The sequence below is a fragment of the Uranotaenia lowii genome, chromosome 3 (assembly GCF_029784155.1).
Source record: "Uranotaenia lowii strain MFRU-FL chromosome 3, ASM2978415v1, whole genome shotgun sequence".
In the NCBI taxonomy this organism is placed as follows: Eukaryota; Metazoa; Arthropoda; class Insecta; order Diptera; family Culicidae; genus Uranotaenia; species Uranotaenia lowii.
The window spans coordinates 300,395,896-300,418,695 of NC_073693.1; the positions used below are offsets into that span (position 1 = coordinate 300,395,896).

Sequence of the window (22,800 nt, forward strand, 5' to 3'; positions counted from 1 at the left end):
CGGCTGCTTTGGCTGACCCGGTACATGCCTGCTCAATTCCGACTTTCGCCTTTCTCCGATCGTCCTCCAGGTTTCATCCGACATCCATTTACTTCGTCTTCCACAAACTTTACCGAGAGTACCATGTCGTGTGTGATAAAGGCATTCTTGATTCCAAACCACTGTTCTTTGACTGTTCTGTCTGTCGGCAGTTCCGAGGCTCGGGATTATAACTGTTCAACGTATGCCCTTTTCATCTCTGGATTCTCCAACCGGCGGACGTCGTATCAAAACCCGACTTTCTCCTCGCGCCGTTGGACACGCGCAACTCTCAGTCGTATCTCGCCAAGGACGAGGTGATGGTCAGATGCAATGTCTGCGCTTCGTTTGTTGCGGACATCAAGAAGGCTCCTTCTCCATTTTCGGCTGATGCAGATGTGGTCAATTTGATTTTCTGTTCGGCCATCTCGGGATACCCAAGTGACCTTATGTGCTTGTCGATGGGGGAAGAGCGATCCACCGATCACCATGTTGTTGTTGCCACAAAATTCTACAAACAGCTCTCCGTTTTCGCTCATCTGTCCTAGGCCATGGCGTCCCATGATGCGCTCAAGGTCCTGATTGTCGGAGCCAATCTTTGCGTTGAAGTCGCCTAAGTGGATTTGAAAGTCACCCTTCGGAATTCTCTCAACCACGCTGTTCAATTGACTGTAAAACTGCTGTTTCTCCTGCAAATCGGCAACGTCAGTTGGCGCATAACACAGGACCATTGTAAGGTTTCTAACCCGTGTTCTGAATCTGGCTACGATTATTCTTTCGTTTATCGGTTCCCATCTTATGAGGGCCGCATGGGCCTGCGGGCTTAACAGGAAACCAACTCCTCGTTCCCGAGTAGCATATTCTCTTTCGTATGCCAGAGTAAAGCAGTACTTGCCCGGACTGTGTCTTGTGTTCTCCAGTGTTAGGCCAACGGACTTCGCTCAGTCCCAATATCTCTAGCTTGAGGCGGCTAGCTTCTCTAGCAAGTTGAGCCAGCTTTCCTGGCTGGGCAAGGGTCAAAACATTCCAAGTTCCAATTCTAGTCCGTGTTTTCATGCTAAAAGTCGTTGCCAAAGTTCCAAATCGGTTATTTCTTCTCTCAGTTTCTGTAACAATACAAGATATCAGGAGCAGTAGGTTGTTAGCCTAAGGTCCCTATCCCGGATGGGGCTGCCATCTTGGACTTAGCTGGCGGGAGCCGCATTTCATAAATTCAGCCGCTCGCTACGAGACAGACACTGTTTGAGCCGCCCCTGACCTGGAGAACAGACGCTCGGTTGTTGTTGCGCGCCGCCCCTGACCTGGGGAACAGACGCGTGCGGCCACCTTCTCAGTCTGCATGCGACCAAAGCATCCACCGGGGTTGGGTACCCGATCTCCGCTTAGGTTACTCGCACCCCAGCCGGCACCGCGGGAGATAGAGATAGGAGTTGTGAATAAGAGGTGATATGACCACTATGGGGCCTCGTGTTGCACATTCTCCACCGTTTACCAAGCTTCTGAGTTACGAATATAAAACTTCATTTTCATTTTAAGGTTTTTATTGGAATAGTTTAGTATCCGAATAAAGATTTGTTTTAATTTTAAGGACTGCAGAAAATAACATGTTTGTTTCAAGAATAAAATGATTTTGATTTGAAATTCGTTTATGTGGAAGGGTGTCATGCACTATCCCGGTTAGGCGCCTTTTTAAAGAATAAAGTTGTGTGATTGAAATGGAGAACTTCCTAGAAAGAGTTTCACACACGCCCAAATTTTATGACTAATTCCAAACAAACAAATAAGGCAAACCGGACGCTTCTGCCTGATAGTATAGAGTGGCATATGGAAATTGGATTTGATTAGCGGCAGACTGACTGAGCTGCAGATACATATACAACTGCTAAGCGTCGCGTCCTCAGTTGGAAGGTGTTTTTTATTCATCAATCGTGTTCGTTCATTCGTTGGGCTAGTAGCAAGTTAGATTTATCAGCGCGTCGTGTCTGGCTGGAAGCAGAAGTGTGATTTAAAGTTTAAAAAAAAATACAAAACAGAAAACACCCATTACTCCACCTCGTTATGTCTCGGATTTGGCAGACAACAAGACAAGTGTGCGCGCTACCATAACCCAATAATAGCGGAAACACGTTGTGATAAACAATAAGCGGTAGTTTTCTCTCCGCGGTCGGTTTAAAGCAGAATCGCGCCGAGATTGACGAATGCACTTAGTTACTGTGGGTAAACAATGTCTGTCTCTCACAGAGCTATTGATGGAACGTCTGTCTTCGTTGTTTGAAAGTGCTGAATGATGATGTAGTTTTGCCATTCATAAGGGTCGTTTGATTAGGTAGTTGCAAGAAGAAAAAATCACGTTTTCACACTGCTGTGAATCTATGAATGAGATTGTGTGCGGGAGATGACATTAACGAGTAACAGACACGACCTAGCCCATGCTAAAGTGCAGTGTGACCTTAATTCCAGATTTTAAAATAAACCGGCTGCACGCGTTCGAAATGCAAAACCCATGCTAGCGACGACATTTTTCCACACCAAAACTTCAGCAAACTTCAGCAAATTAGCAGAACCCGTCTGTCTGTCGTGTTCAGTATGGATGCAGTGAAGCGAGCAACTCATATCTTCTAACAAGACTTGCAATAACAAGAAGAAAGAGGTGCCACCGAAAAAGTATCGTATCCGGCTAGCTAGTCACTGACTAGATTGACTAACTGAAATCACGTTTCCCTGGTCGAGAAAACCCCGGAGGATTATGGCCGAGTCCAAATTCAGGTGAGTCAGCTTTTGGCTATGTTTAGTAGGTAATTGTTTGGGCGGGAATCCCTAAAATTTATCTATAACTCTAAATTTGACACAAAAATAAGGTAAAGGGACATCGAAGAGGAATGTCACGATACGATCTTGACTCCGTACTTTGTCTAGTTTGATTGGTATATCTAATGCAGTTTAAAAAAACAATCATAAAACTTCAGCAATTCCACTTTAAATTATTAACCAATTAAATATGTTGTCACCCTAGAGATGCAAATTGGCAAGATATCAAACCTATTCAAATGAGTGACGAAATTCGCTGGATTTGGGACCGGTTATTGGAGCCGGTTTGTCGATATTCCTTTGACGGATTCCAAGAGGTGGTTTTACCGCTTTTAAAAAGTAAACTCGCAACTTATTCTAAACTTAGAACTGCGAATTTTGTTATTAAAAAACTTTCGCTTTAATTCTTAACTTTTGTATGTATTTTTTGAGAAGCGTAATAGAGAGAACTGAACGAGGGTTCAAAAAACATTAAATTGTAAACATTATATTGCTTCAAATAAATTGATTTTGCCAGTGCCAGTTTTTTACAAACATACATATGTACATTAGGGTGGCAATGGATGTATGGGAAAATTTGAAGAACACCTTGTTTCAAGTATCTAAAAATCTCAATCGATCCAAGGCTGCATGGGGAAAAGTAAACTACTACCACAACCTTTTCAAAAATCTGACTAAAGGGTGATACGGTCAAAATTTGGTCAATATCAACATGACGTATTTCTTTCAATTTTGCATTTAAAAAACCTAAACACCCCTCATTTTAAAGGTGTGTGTGCGTAGAATGATGCTCCTATTTTGATTTTGGAATTCACTCTTCAGTTGTCAAAATGCCGTCCAAGGAAGAAGAGCAACGTATCAAAATTTTGCTCACGCATCGCGAAAATTTGAGCTTCTCGCACGCAAAGCTGGAAAAATCGCTGAAAGTTTGCCAAATCAACCGTTACAAATGTAATTAAAGTGTTTGAGGAATGTTTGTCGACAGCCAGGAAGTCTGGATCGGGGGTAAATCGAAAACCGGAAACCGCTGAGACGACAGAGAGTTGCCGGTAGTTTCAAGCGAAACCCTAACCTCTCTCTCCGAGATGCCGCAAATAAGCTGGGTGTATCGTCTACAACCGTGCATCGAGCCAAAAAACGAGCCGAACTATCGACTTACAAGAAGGTAGTGACTCCAAATCGCGATGATAGACAAAATACGACGGCCAAAGCGCGATCCCGGAGGCTGTACACGACGATGCTGGCGAAGTTTGACTGCGTGGTAATGGACGACGAAACCTACGTCGAAGCCGACTACAAGCAGCTTCCGGGAAAGGAGTTTTATACGGCAAAAGGAAGGGGAAAGGTAGCAGATATTTTCAAGCACATGAAACTGTCAAAGTTCGCGAAGAAATATCTGGTTTGGCATGCCATCTGTACCTGTGGCTTGAAAAGCAGCATTTTCATAGCTTCCGGGACTGGCAACCAAGCAATTTACGTGAAAGAGTGTTTGAATAAACGTCGGCTGCCTTTCCTGAAGAAACACGGTTGTTCCGTACTGTTTTGGCCGGATTTAGCATCTTGCCATCACGGTAAAAAGACCATGGAGTGGTACGCTGCCAACAACGTGCAGGTGGTTCCCAAGAACAAGAACCCTCCCAACACGTCAGAGCTCCGCCCAATTGCGAAATACTGGGCTATTGTCAAGCGGAACCTAAAGAAAACCATAAAAACTGCTAAGGACGAGCAGCAGTTCAAGGCAAACTGACTTTCTGCGGCGAAGAAGGTGGACAAGGTTGCTGTACAAAATCTGATGGCAAGGGTTAAGCGTAAGGCTCGGCAGTTCGAATTTGGAACGGTGGAAGCCTAACTGAATATTTTTCCTGAATTTTATACTAATTAAACTTGAAAAAGAAATTTTATTGATTTTTTAAATAAACGATTTCACCGATTTACAAGCGTTTTCCCTTGACCAAATTTTAACCTTATCACCCTTTAGAGAGAAATGTGGAAAGACTTGAACAGTGATGGTAAATTTCGCCCGTCACGCTTGACCCGACTAGTTTTGTTTCATCAAACGACTGGCACTGTTCTCAATTGACGGAGCCTCACTACTCGCATCGCATGACGGATAAAGCACGACAACAATCAACATTTCTCCATCATCGACTGGCGAAGCTCCTACACATGGTCAAAATTTCTCCTGAGAGTGACTCTTCACACTTCGATCAGCTGCTGACGGCAGGTACCAGGATAGCTAGATTCTTTAGGTATGCTACTCCGTTGCTTGCATATGTATTAGTAGGCCAACCAAAAAATAGTTATAGAAATTCCACAAAAATGTAAGGAATTTTTTTTAAACTATTGGTTTTTTAGAAAAACTACTAATTTTAAAATTCTGCAAAAAATATAAAAATGTTAACCAAAGTATTTACAATTCATTAATCAATTACGCGGTTGAAAAACATATTTTTTGCGTGGATTTTTTATTGAGTTAAAAAAATTGCTTTTTGCTAAATTCCTAATAACTGATTTTTTTTTAAATTTTGTTGGACCTAAAAGAAAGTAGCCTTCATTACAAGTTGCAACAAGTCATTTTTTAGCATATCTTTACAACTACATTTGCAAAAATGCTTTCCGAAATTCGAATGTTTTGCAGAAATACTGCTAAATTTCCAAAAAAAAACTGTCTCGTAGTCAGAATATTGGAAGCATTAGAACATAAATTTTACTAATTTCAACACATGTTATTTCAAAGAATGCGACTGTATACTTATTTGAACAATAAGACCTCGCAATTTTCCATAAATTTTAATTTTGTTTCAAATCCCATACATATCGTTCGAAATTCCATAACTATTTTTGACCCTGCGTTTACACGGCTCTGTCGATTGAGGTTAAGCGCAATGTTTTACCTTATTCTCTACCTATCTTGGGCAGGTACAACTAATTGAACGACTTGCTGGCAGAGAGCAACAATAGCAATAAAAAACTGAAAACGAGCTTGCTGGCAGGAGCAACAATAATAATAAATGCTTTTCTTGTTCCTCTGCGGTCGTCTTCGAATTTCTTGGAGGAGCAACAATAATAATAAATGCGCTTCTTTTTCGTCATCGGTCGTTTGAATGCGATTGCTTGACTAGGTTATTATTTTAGCTTCAAATGAATGGGGAATGAATGACTGGCAAACGAAGTGACTGGTCGTTAAGGAACAGTCAATTGAGTTTGACGGTTTCGGGATGAATAAACCTACTTGGTTTAAAATCCCTGAGAAAAAAGGAAAAAAAAAAGAGTTTGACGGACCAAGAGGCTTCACATTCACAGCTTCACGCCTCATGACGATGACTTTTGCCAAGCCTGGACTTAAACAACCTGAAAGGAGCGAACGAATCGAAAAAAGAAACGATAAAGCTAGAACTAAATGGAGAAGCAACGGAGGAGGGAAAAACAGGGGCCTGTTCAATCACTATTTCCGTAACATAGGAATTCAATTCGCTGCTACAATCCCAATAAATGTCTATAGAAATGATCATCGATATGTCGGGAACTGCAATAGTATTTTCTCCAGCCAGCAACAGAGCAAGAAGTTATCCTCAAAAAAAGCAAGCTTGACAACTCAAAAAGTGCGGGACCGGATGATGTTCCAGCACATTTTGTCAAAGCGAATCATATCATTTTGGCACTTTTCAACGATTGCATACAAAATTGTAAGTTCCCACCTCAGTTTTACACATCTATAAAACAGGAAAAAAGACAGATTGCAGCAACTATCGTCCGATTTCTATACTACCGGTGTTCAGTAACATCCTGGAGCAGCTAATAGCTGATTGTGTCTCGCAATTCCTGAAACACTAAAAAATCCTTTACACCTATCAATATGGCTTTCGCGAAGGATCGAGTACTCTGACAAAAGCCTCTGAGCCAGTGGATGCAATCCACAATGCCCTTGATAGCAAAAAATTCATGGGAGTTTTGTTCTTAGACTTGAAAAAGGCGTTTGACGCGATCGACCAAACTATTCTTTCCTGGAAACTGGAAGCTTGTGGAATCAGAGTTAGAGGAAGTTGTGACTGGGCAGCATTCAAAATCAAAATATTGGAAACTTAACCGGTTTCTCGAAGGGACGATAACGGCAATTTTGTCTTACAAAAATCGCATTTTGGGTATGTCCTTTTGATAAATCGTTTCATTCTTGTTTAGAGTTAGGGCTGAGGCCTTTCGGTAAGATAGTGTTCGTAAAGAACTGTCAATATATCCTAATACACAGCATCATACGAAAGATTTCGATATTATAGCTCTTACTATTCAATTAACCTGTGTGCTAATTTAAAAAGATGCATGAGAATTGTATTTATAGAGGGCTGAAAAAAAAACAACATTGTGGAAATCGGCAAAGACCCACGCGACGAAAAGGGACTAGCGATTGGAAACTTGGAACATGGAACTGCCGATCTCTAAATTTTTTGGGCAGTACCCACGTGCTCTCCAACGAATTGAAGAGCCGCAAATTCGACATCGTAGCGCTGCAGGAGGTATGCTGGAAGGGCTCCACGGTACGAACGTATCCAGATGGTCGTGCCATCTACCAGAGCTGCGGCAACACACACAAGCTTGGAACAGCTTTTATAGTGATGGGAAAGATGCAAAAGCGCGTGAATGGGTGGTGGCCGATCAACTCACGAATGTGCCGGTTGAGAATCAAGGGCCGGTTCTTCAACATCAGCATCATCAACTTGCACAGCCCTCACCTCGGAAGTACCGGTGACGACAAAGACGAATTTTACGCGCAGCTGGAGCGTGAATACTACCGTTGCTTAAAACATGACATCAAGATCGTCATCAGGGATTTTAATGCTCAGGTCGCCCAGGAGGAGGAATTCAAACCGACAATTGGAAGGTTCAGTGCGCACCAGCTGACCAACGAAAACGGCCTTAGACTTATCGATTTCGCCGCCTCCAAACGAATGGCCGTACGTAGTACCTTTTTCCAGCACCGCCTCCCACACAAGTAGACCTGGAGATCACCGTACCAAACGCAATCACAGATCGCAATCACAATCGACGACGTTTTGATTGACAGCCGGCACTTCTCGGACATCATCGACGTCAGATCCTGTCGAGGCGCCAACATCGAGTCAGACCCAGAGTTGCAAGATTTCAGATAATCATTTGAAATTGATACTCACCGTGATGAGTATCAATTAAGCAGCACAATGAGTTTCGTTGTGATGCTCAAAGCTTTCGATGTCAAACGAAATTCACTGAGCATCACATCTAGAAAAAATTCAGAAATCCGGAATCCCATTAGAGAAATCTTCAGCTATATTCCCCACTTTTTCCTCTACTATTTTTTGACGACAGTTAAATTTGTAACGAATCTATGGAATATTTGAATGTATCATATATTGTGATTTTCCTGAATAACTAGAATCGCATACAAATTATTTCAGCTGTCAATAATTTACATATAATCTTTTTCTCACCTTGTTTTGTACGTTCTTGAATTATTTGTTTACACATAAATATCAACCGAATACTTTGTAATCTGACTATGTATGTATTACGAAATTTCATTCACGAGTTTAAGCTGCGTCCACACATAGACGGAAAGATAAACGATTTTGATTTTTTAATCAACTCAGGTCACTCATAATGATCATGAGATTTGATAGCACAGATGAATTGATAGGAAAATGTAAAATGACTAGAATTACCAACAGTAAAAGCTTAAATCGAGTACATAAATGACAAAGCCACTTAACAGGTAAACGGAATCATGCATTTTTCCTGACCAATCTTGTCCCCGTTACAATAGGTATTTCAGAAGGAATATTTTAACACTTTCGAAAACAAATTAGAAGATTTATTTATATAAGGCTTTAATTTTATTTTCCGATAAACTTCATAGCCACTAGATTTACAACCCTAAAAAACAAAATCACATAATGCAGGTTGAAGTCACACTCAGGGTTCACTAAATATATCGTTTGTTTAGTGCGAAAAACCCATTCCTTTTGGCAACCACACTACAATTTCGTAGAAGTTTCCTAATTTCATTATCCACGATCCGAACCAGAACATCTTCGACTGACGCCGAGAATGCGCGGCGAAGAATCTCGCTCAAACAGCAAAATGCAAGGGAGTTCTAAAATTTGATAATTTATTACTATTACATTTGATCACAATATAATTTGAGTTATAGCTTACCAGAACTTGATTTTGAAAGGTTCTGTAAATTATGTTCTTCCCAAGACGATGTCGTCCGTAAGAACTTTCATACTATCTGGAATAGAAATAATTTATAAAATAGAGAATAAACAAATTACCTTAATAAGTCAAAGTTCCTTGTTTTTTTCTCATTTCTTTCTTCAAATTCCACCTGACTGACTTGATTGCTTCGATTGTGAAACTTGTAGGGGAGATGAGGGCATAACGAGCACCCGAGGCATAATGAGAACTACGCTTTTCTACGAAAGTGCGTATTTTCTTAAATAAATTTTCATGAGGATTTGTTTCGTACTTCCTATAGTATTAATTTTTCACAAAAAAAGGAATCTCCTTATCATCTTTACAGAGATATTTAAAAAAAACTAGCTTGGTTCTCAAGTTACGAAAATATTATAATTTTTGAGCACCACGAAATAAGCTCTTATGATCTTAAAATAACCTTGATCTATAATGTACGCACTGCAACATGATGTGCACATTGTTTCTCAATTTTTACCATCATAAAATTTTTGATTTTTCAGCGAATTAAAATTGATTTATAGCGCCACACCTTGACTAGTTTTCATCCGACAATTTAGCCTATTGGTAAGGTGTCGGAGAGGTAATCAAAAGACTAGAGTTAGATTTCTGTTCGAGGTGATTTTTTTCCATTCACAGTTCATGATCGATTTTTTTATTGTTACATTATTCGGCTAGTAGCATCATCCTCCGAACAAAGCACTTAATGTATGAGCGTGCGTGAATTGTTTGTATTCTACAAACAGACCTACATTATTTTGTTATTGCTTTGTTTGATGAATCTACGACTCACCTGACTTCATCGAATTGAATTCGCTGCTAGATTCCCCGGCAAAAACTCACATCTTGCTCTGATTAATGGTGCTCATACTGCCTCAGGGGGGGTTCTCATTATGCCTCCACAGTGGCTGGTTTTCAGCTTTTGGCAAAATTTTTTAAAATGCATTTTTTAACGTTTTCATCTAGTTTTTCACGTTTCAGTCCGTTAGGGAAAAGGCTTTTCAAGTGTCTGAACACGAAACAATAATGTAACCTCCATATTATAGCTATTTTCTATGGTTAAATAACCGTTTTCCTTAAGGTGGCCATTATGCCCCCATCTCCCCTATTTTCGTTTGGTTTTCAAGAGACGTACTTAAATGACGGTGAGAGAAAAAGTACGAAATCGTAGGGCAAAATTCGAGATGAACGAAATTTTTGTGCGTAAACTCTAGCGCAAGAAAAAAATCACAATAATGTGGTTAGCTTTTCACACTAGCGACACGCCAAATTGAACGACTCCAAACGCTTTGATATAAACAAAATAAGAGCGCTTTAATGATTGAAGTTTATTGAAACTTTTTAATAACGAAAGTGTTAAAGCTCGTGGTACCTATGTTTTAAAAAGTGTCTATGTACACAACACACTACCTTATAAATGTTGAGAACAACACTTTAATTTTATAATATTATTTGCAAATACGGCGCTTTGGTACTAAACAATTTATAGCATAATTTCATAGTCAAGACGACTTAAATAAAAAAAATATAAAATTCAATCGTTGACGTTTTGTTGGTTTTTTAAAATAAAAAGCAACAACATAATATGGGATTAAAAGCAACATTCCTTATCGATTTTCTGGCTGTTTGAAATCAGTAAAATATGCTTAGTTAGCTAAGCATAGAATACATTAATAGAAAAATCGATATTTGTTTTAACTCTCAAGGGCTGAAATTTTTACAAAAAAAAGGTCGAAACTCACATTTTTTTAGTTTTTTTTTGTATTTTCTCGGCTGTTGACATACAAAAAAAAAAAAAAAAACATATGTTGAACTGTAATATGATCACAGTCATCAAATTTCATGCGGTCCCTTCTTCAGAGCATGTTGTGTACGAGTGAAGGATATTTAAATTTGGAAATATTAATAAAGATCATGTATTCTAACAAATATACATACAAATACATTCAGAATTAAAACCTACTTTTTTATATCAATTAAATGAAAAAATAGAAGCCGTGATGTCAGTGATAAGCTGTCCTTTGTTTCAACTTTTATTAAAATCTCTTTTCAAACTATCTTTTTTTAAACGTCCTTGGTCCTTGACATCCCTTCTCTGTTCCAAACTACTCATTGGTAGTGCAATTTTCTGCCGAATTTTTGTCAGTAATAGTCACTTAGAGGCTGTAAAAGATCCGGAAAAACCGTAGAGAAAACCAATTTTCGAAACCAATCTTAACATTCCCGATTTCACAAAAACCACTTCAAAATTATGTACTACACTCTAATTCTCCTTGACTCATATTTGAAGGAAAACAATTCAAAATGCGCAAAAACTAGGAAAACTCAAATTTTGATTAGAGCGGCTAAACTCAAAACTGAATTGTAGGGGTTTTAGCGAATTCTGAGTTGTTTGTGTTCAGGGTGGTTTAGGCTTGTTCATGGATCGACTGAATGAAAAAAAATCAAAAATTTATGAAATTTTGAAGCGGTTTTGAATGGAATTTCTGATTTCAAAAAGGAAAAGACGAATGTGCGGTGTATTTAGAAGATGAATTCGTGCATTTTTATCTGGTCGGCTTTATTTTTACCACAAAAAAAATTAGTGCCACCGGGCCATTTGACCGCATCCAGCCGGTGGAACTACGTACTGTTTCACTTGATACGCTAACCCGCCGGCACACTCTGTCTAATTTGACCTGATCTGAAAAGACAAGGAAAAAGAAAACACCATTGGTGAAAATCATTTACACTTCAAAATTATGAGAAAATTATACTTACAGTTGTGAATGATGGCTTCCGTAGAGATTTCTGGAAGAAAAGATAAATTTGTTAAATTTTGTATTTATCCTTTCGACACCATTTAATTTCTAACTCAATAGTAAATGTAATTAAAAGTTGTACTCACCTTGATTATTGTGATAAATAATTTCGTCAACTGGTCTCCGACCATCGCATCCAAACAATCAACACTGGTTTTTGGAACTCTCTGAGTTGTTTTCATCTATTTTGTTAGAAAACATATGCGTCTTCGCTAAGTTCCAGGCTTTGAAAGTCAATAGATGAAAACAACTCAGAATTTTGATGGATTCTAACTCAGATGTTTTCATCTTCATACATAATGCGACCGCTGAATCGAAATAACTCAGTGTCTGAATAATCTAAATTTACCGTGTAGGCTGTGAATGATCAAATTCTAGTCCACACTGGGGAACATGAACTGCGATTTTTGTTATGAGACGAACTTTGTTGTCTGTTGTTGTTGTTGGAAACCTGAGACGGTCTTAGTGTCTCCCGAAGAAAATGGGAGACGCTGAGACCGTCTCGAGACGAACCGTCTGCTAGTGTGGACTAGGCTTAACAGTCTAAACTAGCCATTGTACTAAAATTAAACAATGTTTTTTTTTCAAAGGGTTTACGATTTTTTTAGAGGGCATTTTTCAATGTACACAAAAATCGTTTTAAAAATCCAGTTATGATTATGAACTACAATTCATTTCAGATGCATGTGTCTAAAAAGCTCATAAGATCATTATCAAGAAAATAGTAGTAAGGCAGCTTAACAAAAGAAGCGATTTTACAATTACTCCAAATGGTAGTACAAAAATATTTGATCTATCTTAATATTCAATGGCACATTATTATTTCTGTCATATTCTTTTTTCTATTAAGAATTCTATAAATCTTCTAGAAGCGCTCTAATTGAATAAGTGAATCATATCCTCCTTTTTGGTGCAATGATCATGTTTTCTACTTCAAAAATTTCCCACATGGAATTTCAAACATCACGCGAGTCGAGATAATATTTGAAAAAGATCTGTGAGCCGGTGTAAATAAAACCGGCTTTCCTTCTCTTGAAAAAGAAAATCGTTAAAATGCATAAAAATCATTAAAATGTCTTTTATAAATTTAAATAAAAAAGATTAACCGTTGGGAAAGAAGCTACAAACCGTCGCTTTCATTTGAAAGGGAAAATTTTGATATTTCTTTATTACTTTTTATTTGGTTCATAAATGCTTTTCATATGTGGTCGATTCCAGCCGGTTGCATAAGCTGGGGTGCCATGCGTTTTAATTGGAATGGTTTTTCGTTGGTAACAATCTTTTTTTAATTTTTATATTTTAAAATTTAATTTGTTTGGAAGAAACTGTTTTCTTCATTTATATTAAAACTCTACATAGCTATACCTATAAATTTCGACTTCGTTTTTAAGGTTGCCGCTACAAGTAAAAGAAAAGCATAGCTCGAATGCTATAAATAAAATCATAAAACTTTTTTCTGCAAAATTGACAAAAAAACTTTCGGTAATTCAAAGATACTAAATTTGTAAAATTAGGCCCGGGGGTCCTTATAATTTAATTCTGAATTTTAGTGTTTCCCAGCTTAGTTGTCTTTGCTGTACTTTTTGTGTTAATATTTATAATAATCAAATATTTAGCTATTCAGATGTTGCTATATTTTTTATAGTTTCTTGTAATGTCCAGAAGATTTGAGATGTTTTTTTTCTGGCAAGCACATCAAGCCATTGGAGGTTTTTTGAAGAATTTTGAGCTTGGGCATTTCAATGTTTGCGGTTCTTTTCCATGATTGCAAAACTTTGCATCAACGTTTTTAAGAGATTTAAAAGTACATTACTGTAGGAAATACAATTTCATAACTTGCATGTCTTAAATCCTCTGAATACGAGCAAGACTCATCAACATATTTGGTCATAAAAACTTTTTGCTCATTCTGTAAAACTTTCATTAAACTAAGACATAAATATAATAATCAGATTCTTACAAGTCATGATAATACATTCTTCAGAAAGATGTTTAAAAATCAAAACTTTCTTTCACAATCATCGTTAACGTTTCACACTGAGATTCAAAAAGGAAGAACCTCACTCGATAAAATATTAACTGAACGAGATTTAACAACTTTGCTTAAGACATAAATAAAAAAAAAACAAATTCTTATCATCAACTTAATTGTACTGAGCTTTTAATAGTATGTTCTCTATAAAAATGTTTAAAAAAAGTATAACTGGCCTTTAACATTCATCAAGTATAACTGATAGTTTTAAAAAAATCGTGGTATGTTCAGCTTTTTCTGAACTATAAAACTTGTTTCATTGTTCAAGAGCTTGCACAAATATTATTCCATGGCATCTCTGCCTTCCAAAAAGTAGTTTTTCTGCTCGTGATTCTCAGTCTGACTGAGCAAGCGTTGACATTCAAGACAAGAACCGTTTGTGATACTCACGATGAGATTACCTAGCATCACACTGAGATTCAAAAAGGGAAAATCTCACTCAAAAAAATCTCAATCTCATGAGATTTCGCAACCTTGGTCAGACCACTATCTGGTGATGGTGAAGATGCGCCCAAAACTCTCTGTAGTGAACAACACACGCAACCGGCGCCCGCCTCGGTTAAATATCGCACGACTGAAGCAACCTGAGGTCGCGGCAGACTACGCGCAATCGGTCGAAGCAGCGCTGCCGGCAGAGGGCGAGCTTGATGAAGCCCCTCTCGAGGACTGTTGGGATATCATCAAGACAGTCATCAACAGTGCTGCGGAGAACGTCATCGGTTATGTGGAGCGATCTCGACGGAACGACTGGTTCGACGAGGAGTGTAGGAGGGTGATGGACGAAGAGAATGCCGCGCGGGCGGCAGTAGTGCAAAGAGGCACCCGTCGAAATGTGGAAAATCACCGACAGCGGAAGAGGCAGCAAGTCCGAATTTTCCAGGAGAAAAAGCGCCGCCTGGAGGAGGAGGAGCTCGAGGAGCTGGAGCAGCTGCATCGTTCCCAAGAAACACGAAAGTTCTATCAGAAACTCAACGCATCCCGCAAAGGCTTCGTGCCGCAAGCCGAAATGTGCCGGGATAAGGACGGAGGCATCCTGACGGACAATCGTGAGGTGCTCAAAAGGTGGAAGCAGCACTTCGATGAACACCTGAACGGCGCACATGCAGGAGATCAAGATGGTGGGGGAAGGTACATCGCCGGCGTAGCCAACGACGTAGAGGAGCCACTCCCAACGATGAGTGAGGTTAAGGAAGCCATTCGCCAGCTGAATAGAAACAAGTCGGCTGGGAAGGATGGCATCGCAGCTGAACTCATCAAAATGGGCCCGGACAAGTTAGCCGATTGCCTACACCGGTTGATAGTCCGGATCTGGGACATAGAACAGCTACCGGAGGAGTGGAAGGAGGGGATAATATGCCCCATCTACAAGAAGGGTGACAAATTGAACTGTGAGAACTACCGAGCGATCACTGTCCTCAATGCCGCCTACAAAGTTCTGTCCCGAATCCTACTCCGCCGCCTAACGCCACAAGCAAACAGATTCGTGGGAAGTCATCAGGTCGGCTTCATGGAGGGACGGTCAACGACTGACCAGATATTCACATTACGGCAAATCCTCCAAAAATGCCGGGAACACCAAGTCCCTACGCATCATCTATTCATCGACTTCAAAGCCGCATACGACACGATCGACCGTAACGAGCTATGGAAAATCATGGACGAGAACGGCTTTTCCGGGAAGCTGATCAGACTGATCAAGGCGACGATGGATGGAACGCAATGCTGTGTGCGGATTTCGGGTGAATTGTCGAGTTCATTCGAATCGCGCAGGGGGCTTCGACAAGGTGATGGTCTATCCTGCATGATGTTCGACGTGGCGCTAGAAGGTGCTATTAGACGAGCGGTGGGCGAAATGCGGGGCCCGATTTTCAACAGATCCAGTCAACTTATCTGCTTTGCCGATGACATTGATAAAGTCGGCAGATCATCTGCGGCGGTGGAGGAGATCTACCGCAAACTGAAACGCGAAGCAGGAAGGATTGGGTTGATGATTAATACGCACAAGACGAAGTACATGCTGGCCTGCGGATCCGAGACCGACCGAACACGCTTGTCCAGTAATAACAAGGTCACGATCGACGGCGACGAGCTGTGAGATAGTCGAAGACTTTGTCTATCTCGGCTCGCTGGTGACCGCAGACAATGACACCAGCCGTGAGATCCGGAGGCGAATTATCAGCGGAAGTCGTGGTGCCTACTATGGACTCCACAAGCAACTGCGGTCGAGAAGACTTAGCCCTCGCACGAAGTGTAACCTGTATATGACGCTCATTAGACCGGTTGTTCTCTACGGGCACGAGACGTGGATATTGCTCGAGGAGGACCTGCGCACACTCGGAGTATTCGAGCGACGAGTGTTAAGAACCATCTTTGGCGGCGTACAGGAGAACGGAGTGTGGAGGTGAAGGATGAACCACGAGCTCGCGCGACTCTACGGCGAACCCAGTATCCAGAAGGTGGTGAAAGCTGGCCGGATACGCTGGGCGGGACATGTTGCGAGAAAGCCGGACGACTTTCCTGCAAAACAGGTGTTCGCTACGAATCCGGTAGGAACAAGACGAGCGGGGGCGCAACGGGCGAAGTGGTTAGACCAAGTGGAGCGTGATCTGGTGAACGTGGGGTGCCCGAGGCTTTTGGAGAACAGTTGCCATGGACCGAATGAATTTTAGGAATTATGTTCGTCAAGTTATGTCGTGAGACGGAATACTATATAAATAAAAAAAAAGTGTTAGAAATGGCATTTGAACTCCAAATTTCATATCAGGGTTCATATTTCGCAATACGTTTAGATTGTCGAACTGGAATTCAATGCTCGATCAGGTTTAAAATTAGAATTTCAATAACAAAATAAAGTGCATAGGAAACTTGTACATTTAATAGATGCAGTTGAGTCTGCCTATCATTCCAAGTGAATTTTTTAGCAACAGATGACTAATTCTTCGACCTTGTATATCATAAAAAACAAACCCAGCAAACATAACATCGTACAGAAATGATGACTTAAGTCGTTTTAATACAATGGTTTTGCGAATCGCAATTCCAACTGTATAATGAAAAGATCGTATAAAATGTCGTCTGAAGTCAGTTCAAATCGGATGACAAAATGCCCGCCATTTTTGAAATGATTTTGCTCCCGCACGAACTTCAAGTGAGAAAATTATCGTCATGTTCTCTCTACGACCAGCTGTGCATCCAGATGGCTAAAAATCAGATGGGAATTGAGTAATATTGACCAATGAGAGAACTGGAAAATATTTTCCTTGGCAACGGTTCGACATTCAACCGTCTCCAGAGTGTTGAAGCGGTTCCAGGAGCGGTTGACGTTGGACCACGGCAAAGAAGCTGGAAGAAAACCGGGACCGGAGAACAAAAGAACAGAGGAAAAGGTGAATCGAATGACTACAGCAAATCCCAACGTCTCAAGCCGTGATTTGGCTAAAAAGATCGGGATGTCGCAGAGCTACGTCCAGAATGCAAAAAAGAGAGTTGGGCTACATACAAACAAAGTACAAAACTTCTCAAACCGCGATGAGCGGCAACAATCGACGGCTGAAACTCGGGCACGGAATCTTTACGAGAAGAAGCTGACAAAATATGGCTGCTGTGTAATGGACGACGAAACGTATATAAAAGCTGATATTAGAAAAATTCCGAGGTTGGAGTTTTTCACCGGCAAGAGCAAATTCGATGTGAACGACAAATTTAAGAAGAAGAAAATGTTGAATTTTGCCTCCAAATATCTCGTTTGGCAGGCCATCTGCTTTTGCGGACTGTGGAGTGAGCCTTTCGTGACAAAGGGCACAGTAAATGACGAGTTCTACAAATCTGCACGACGAAGCTCCGCTACTTCGGTCAGATTTGGCATCATACCACTATTCTAAAAGTGTTCTGGAGTGGTATGAGGCCAATTCTGTCCATTTTGTCCCAAACGACATGAACCCTCCAAACTGTCCGGAGCTGCGCTCGGGGAAGCAGTACTGGGCAATAATGAAGAGCAAGAAGACAGTCAAAGACAAGAAGGACATGTTAAGAAAATGGAAAAAGAGAAACTGGTACCGAATGACACTGTAGAGACTTTGATGGAAGGCATCAAGCGAGAATGCGTTCAATTTTACACTCAAGGCTCCATCGATGACCTTTTTTTTTTTTTTTTTGATATTTTAAGTAAATATATGTATAAGACTACTCTAAAATTTTGGTTTGATTCAAAAAGTTATGAGAAAATTGACACGACATTTTCGGTGTCGCAATAATTTCGTGTTCGCCTTTTATATGTATATTAATATGTAGAATCAGCCAAAATCAGGCTTATTTCCAAAAATCAGGAAAAAATGGGGGCTTATCAGGTTATCAGGATGGGCCTTAAAAAAATCAGGCAAAACCTGAAACGTTTTCTATTTTTTTTTTCAGAAGTTTAAGTTCTAATAAACATGAACCAAAAAAAAAAGTAAATTTAGGAAAATTCTCTAAATAAAAAACAACAGTACCTACACCATCTTAAGAACTTATTTATGGAATAAAGGCACCGTTAATTGTATATCTGTCTTGCAGTTGGCTTTGATACAAGATTTAGCTTAGAAAAATTATATGATAAATCGTCTCTAAATTTCTCCCATGAGCTCTTTCTTCTTATGATCCTGATCCACGTTGATATATGGATATATTAATATTTCATTGATCTTCCCAGCGACGTGGACGAGTACGGCTTTCGCCGGGAGCCGGACTTCGACTACAAATCGTACGAGAGCATCATGAATACCTACATGAAGGTGCTGACGACTCGGGGCATGAAGTGGCAAAAGTTCAACAAGGACGGCGACATCTTAAAGGACCATGGCAAGCTGAAGCGCTTCGTACGCAAAGGCGTCCCCTTATCGCTGCGCAAGGAAGTTTGGATGAAAACTTCCGGTGCCTTCCAGTTGCAGCAGAAGGAACCGGCCCTATACCAGACCCTGCTGCGGTACGAGTACGATCAGGAAATTTGTAAGACCGAGCGAATTCTTTGGCCATTTTTGATAAAGTAATCTCTTGGTATTGACATTGCGTTTTCATTTTTTTTCAGCGGACCAAATAAAAATCGATCTTCCGAGAACGTTTCCGGACAACATTCACTTCGAACAGTACAAATTGGGCCTGTACAATGTGCTCATTACGTATGCACATCACAACAAAACTGTCGGATACTGCCAGGGCCTGAATTACATTGCCGGTGCGTATAAGATTCGAATTTATTAAAGCTTAAATGGTCACAAATGATTTTTAAACACACTTTTTTAAATCATTACCCGTAGGTCTCATTTTAATTGTGACGCAAAATGAAGAGTCGACCTTCTGGCTACTCAAAGTGCTGGTGGAGGAAATCGTGCCGCTGTACCACACCAAAAAGATGGAAAATTTAATCACCGATATCGATGTGCTGAGTGAATTGGTGAGAGTACGCGTACCTGATGTGCATGCACATATCGAAAAGTTAGGTGAGTAGTTTTAATTCGTTTTAATAGTTTTTTTTGGTAGGATAAAATATGTTTGTGCTTCATCAGATTCTAAAGGATTGGAAACATAAATTTTGAGTATACAAAAAATATAAATATCAAGAACAAATCAAAAGATATAAAACATAAAAATATGCTAACGGATTCGGAAAAAAGAACATATTGAAAAAATAACAACGATTTAAAAAATACTATAACAAACATATTTTTAAAAAAAATCTAAATTTCAAAAGATTCGAATGATTTGAAAGAAGACTCAAAACATTGAAAAGATCCGTAACATTCAACGGTTAGACCAAAGTAATTAAAAAAATTGTTGATGCTTTTGGAATGTTGTAAGAAAATATAAGATTAAAAAAAAAATTATGACATTATTTTATCGGCTATATCGGTGAAATGTTATTTTCTTTGAGAAAGAATATTTAAGAATTGAAAGATTATAGATGGTTATAGAAGATTAGAATAAGATGAAAGATGTTGAAAATGTTGTTTTTACCGTAAAAAACCAAAAATATGTTTCCAAACGTTTTCCAGTAATAGTCCTTAAAAAGTTAACCCTAGGTTGGTATTTATGCTTAAAATATTGAACTGTGCAACCTGTGTTTTCTATTTGCATTTGGAGTCGAATCAGAGAAAGTATCACGAAGAGGTTTTGTTTCAATAATTGGGGTGATTCTTAGTGAATGAACAAGAAGTCGATAAAGTTTTTTTTCATAAGATGCAGATCAGCAGAAAGAAACTGTTAATCTACATTTTTACTATTACAGTTTCTTTCTCCTTTTGCGTTTTGGCGGTATGAAGCAACCGCAAACAGATACAGAAGATTCATGAAGATCCAAAACCTCTTCAATGCTACCTGAAGCTAATGATGGAGCTTAAAAACATCTTTTAGTTCTTTGTTTTAAACTTTCATATTGCGCCTATGAAATAAAAAAATAATTTTCATGGAAAAATTGAAGAATTCAGTACAATGACTGCTAATTGTTATAACAACTACGTCATCATTCTGGAAATCTGACAACCAATATGGCAGATGAGGTAACCTGTTATTTCGAAGAACTTTGTTTTGATTCGTTATTTTCGAATTCTTCACGCTAAGCAAAGAAATTAAACATTTAGGTCTTTAGTAAATTTTTCCTCACGTATTTTTAGAAGGATTTCTTAGCTAATTTTTGTGATAAATTGAACTTTGATAATGAAATAATTTTTAACAGATTAGGTTATTTTTTTTATATAAACGATTCGATTTATACACATTTATGATGATGGGATGATTGAAAGTTCACAATTTCACATTCGATCGGCGGGCTTGTGATATAGCTCAGTTGGCAAGTTTGTTGTCTCCTGAGCCGATGTCCGCGAGTTCGAGCCCAAAAGTAAACATCGAACACAGTTGTACCGGATAGTTTTTCAATAACGATTCGCCAACTGCAACGTTGATAAAGTCGCGAATGCCATAAAGATGGTAAAACGACTATAATCGAAACAAAAAAAAAACATTCGATCGGCAATTTAAGCGACACTTTATGCAAGATATTATGTAGTCCTGTACGATTTGTTTCAATAAACGATATTGCGAACTACTTTATGTTGCATGTTATGCGTATTATTGTGATTGAAATACGATTCTTCAAACAAATACAAATGAAAATGATTTTTATTTAAAAAAAAAAACCTTTAAAATTTAATTCAATATAAAATATTACAATAGGCTTGGGATGGCCGTTTTCCCGGAATGTCCTCTTGTCTTACCTCCCTTGGTGAGTTTCTTTTTTCCGGGCCAGTTAATCATTAATTTACCTGTTTGAGAAACAAAATTGTCGTTTAGATTTCCGCCTAGTTTAATTTTTCCTAAACTAACCATTTTTATTATGTCCGATGTACATTTATCGACTAAATTGCAGGCAAGATCACAAAACTGCATTATTTCGAACACACTTTTCATTTTACGTCCGCCTACTATACTTGCTAAGATTTTTGTAGCTATATCGGAAAGAAGTGATATACATTGCTAAGACTCTTAATGTGACATTCTATACTACTATACTGCCGTTGGAAGCATAATTGTCACATGTTACAAAAAGGCAAAGCGAGAAAAACGCGATCAAAGTTTCAAAAAAACACTTTGCTGTTATCGCACAGTTTCGCAATTTTTGTTGACTTCAATGACGTTGATGTCTAAAGTATACTCCCATCATATGAGCCTCGATCAAATTTTTCGAAAATCAACTGTTTTTTCAATGAAAATCCTTGTGTGACATTTATGCCGCGAAATTTTATGAATAGTCGAAAAATGGACGCATATTCGTCACACCACGAACATTTTCCCAGTAATTGTTTGGTCTGGCATTTCGTGTGTGGCTCTTGTGTTTTATTCCTGAATGGAAGCCTCAATTGAAAAAAATCAAGCCTGAATCGGATTATTTGAAAGCGTACATTATCTGGTGACAAACATGAAGTCTTTAACGGGTTCGATCAATAAAACGGCACGGGAGAGCAATTTCCGTCAACTCACTCACTTTAGAGGAAGCAACATTTCTTTAACTAATTGTCAGCTGCCGTGCTAAAAATGTCACAACCGCGAGAAAAGCGATACCAGAGGAGAACAATCAATCCGTTTGAAGTGAATACGGTCGTGGGACAAGTTCCGGATGAAGTAAATCTTGCGGAATAGTTCGTAAACATTAAAAAACAGACATCTCCGGTATTTTGCGAGGTGCGTCAAAATCAAAAACTCAAGGCAAACCCGAGAAATGGTCTGCTAAATCCACCGACAATCACATATGGCCATCCTGGACAATTGTTCCACGGCGCCGGAAGAGTAATAATTTGACTAATGTTGTGAAGCAGGTTACGTTTACATGCACTCTTCCAAGCGCCAGCAACGAACCCGAAGCAGTTGGCAGAGTTTTTCTTGCACATGCTGGGATGTCGCGAAAACAGTGACACTTTCCCCTCTTTATATCTCCATGATCCCCTCCCGACTATCAAGGACACGTATGCCAAATTTGGTGAAAATCTATTTAGACGTTCCGAAGTTACAATAGGTTTATTTCTTGAGTGTGACAAATATGCGTCCAATCGTCTCAATGTGACAGTTATGCGTCCATTTGTCCCATTGTGACAAATTTACTTTGAATTTTCCTTGAAATTTCTAGAATAAACTTAATGTTTCGACAAAGAATTTCAATAATACGTATCAAATTATGACGATTGGCATCAAAAAGTCAAAAACGTCGAAATGTCACATGTGACAATTATGCGTCCAACGGCAGTATAGTGATAGGATAGATGATGGTTACGTAGTTTTCTTTACGAATTCATCTGAAATCATTTACGATTTCGATACTATCATTTACGATTTCGATACGTCTTGTCTTGTGCGATTGTGATAAGACTCTATTTCACATCGGTCGCACTAAAA

The 22,800-nt window shown here is 39.2% G+C and overlaps 1 protein-coding gene and 1 pseudogene across 1 annotated transcript in view; both read left to right on the plus strand.

Moving 5' to 3' along the window:
- The first annotated feature begins 2,041 nt into the window (after positions 1 to 2,041).
- LOC129758258 (growth hormone-regulated TBC protein 1-A) overlaps positions 2,042 to 22,800 on the plus strand; it is a 92,430-nt gene continuing 71,671 nt past the window's right edge. The window contains exons 1-4 of the mRNA XM_055755736.1: positions 2,042 to 2,784; positions 18,572 to 18,867; positions 18,947 to 19,093; positions 19,176 to 19,358. Of these exons, the coding sequence (XP_055611711.1) occupies positions 2,765 to 2,784; positions 18,572 to 18,867; positions 18,947 to 19,093; positions 19,176 to 19,358 (646 nt within the window). The 5' untranslated portion in view covers positions 2,042 to 2,764. The remainder of the gene's footprint in view (positions 2,785 to 18,571; positions 18,868 to 18,946; positions 19,094 to 19,175; positions 19,359 to 22,800) is intronic.
- Positions 21,946 to 22,800, plus strand: part of LOC129758402 (uncharacterized) — a 17,327-nt pseudogene continuing 16,472 nt past the window's right edge.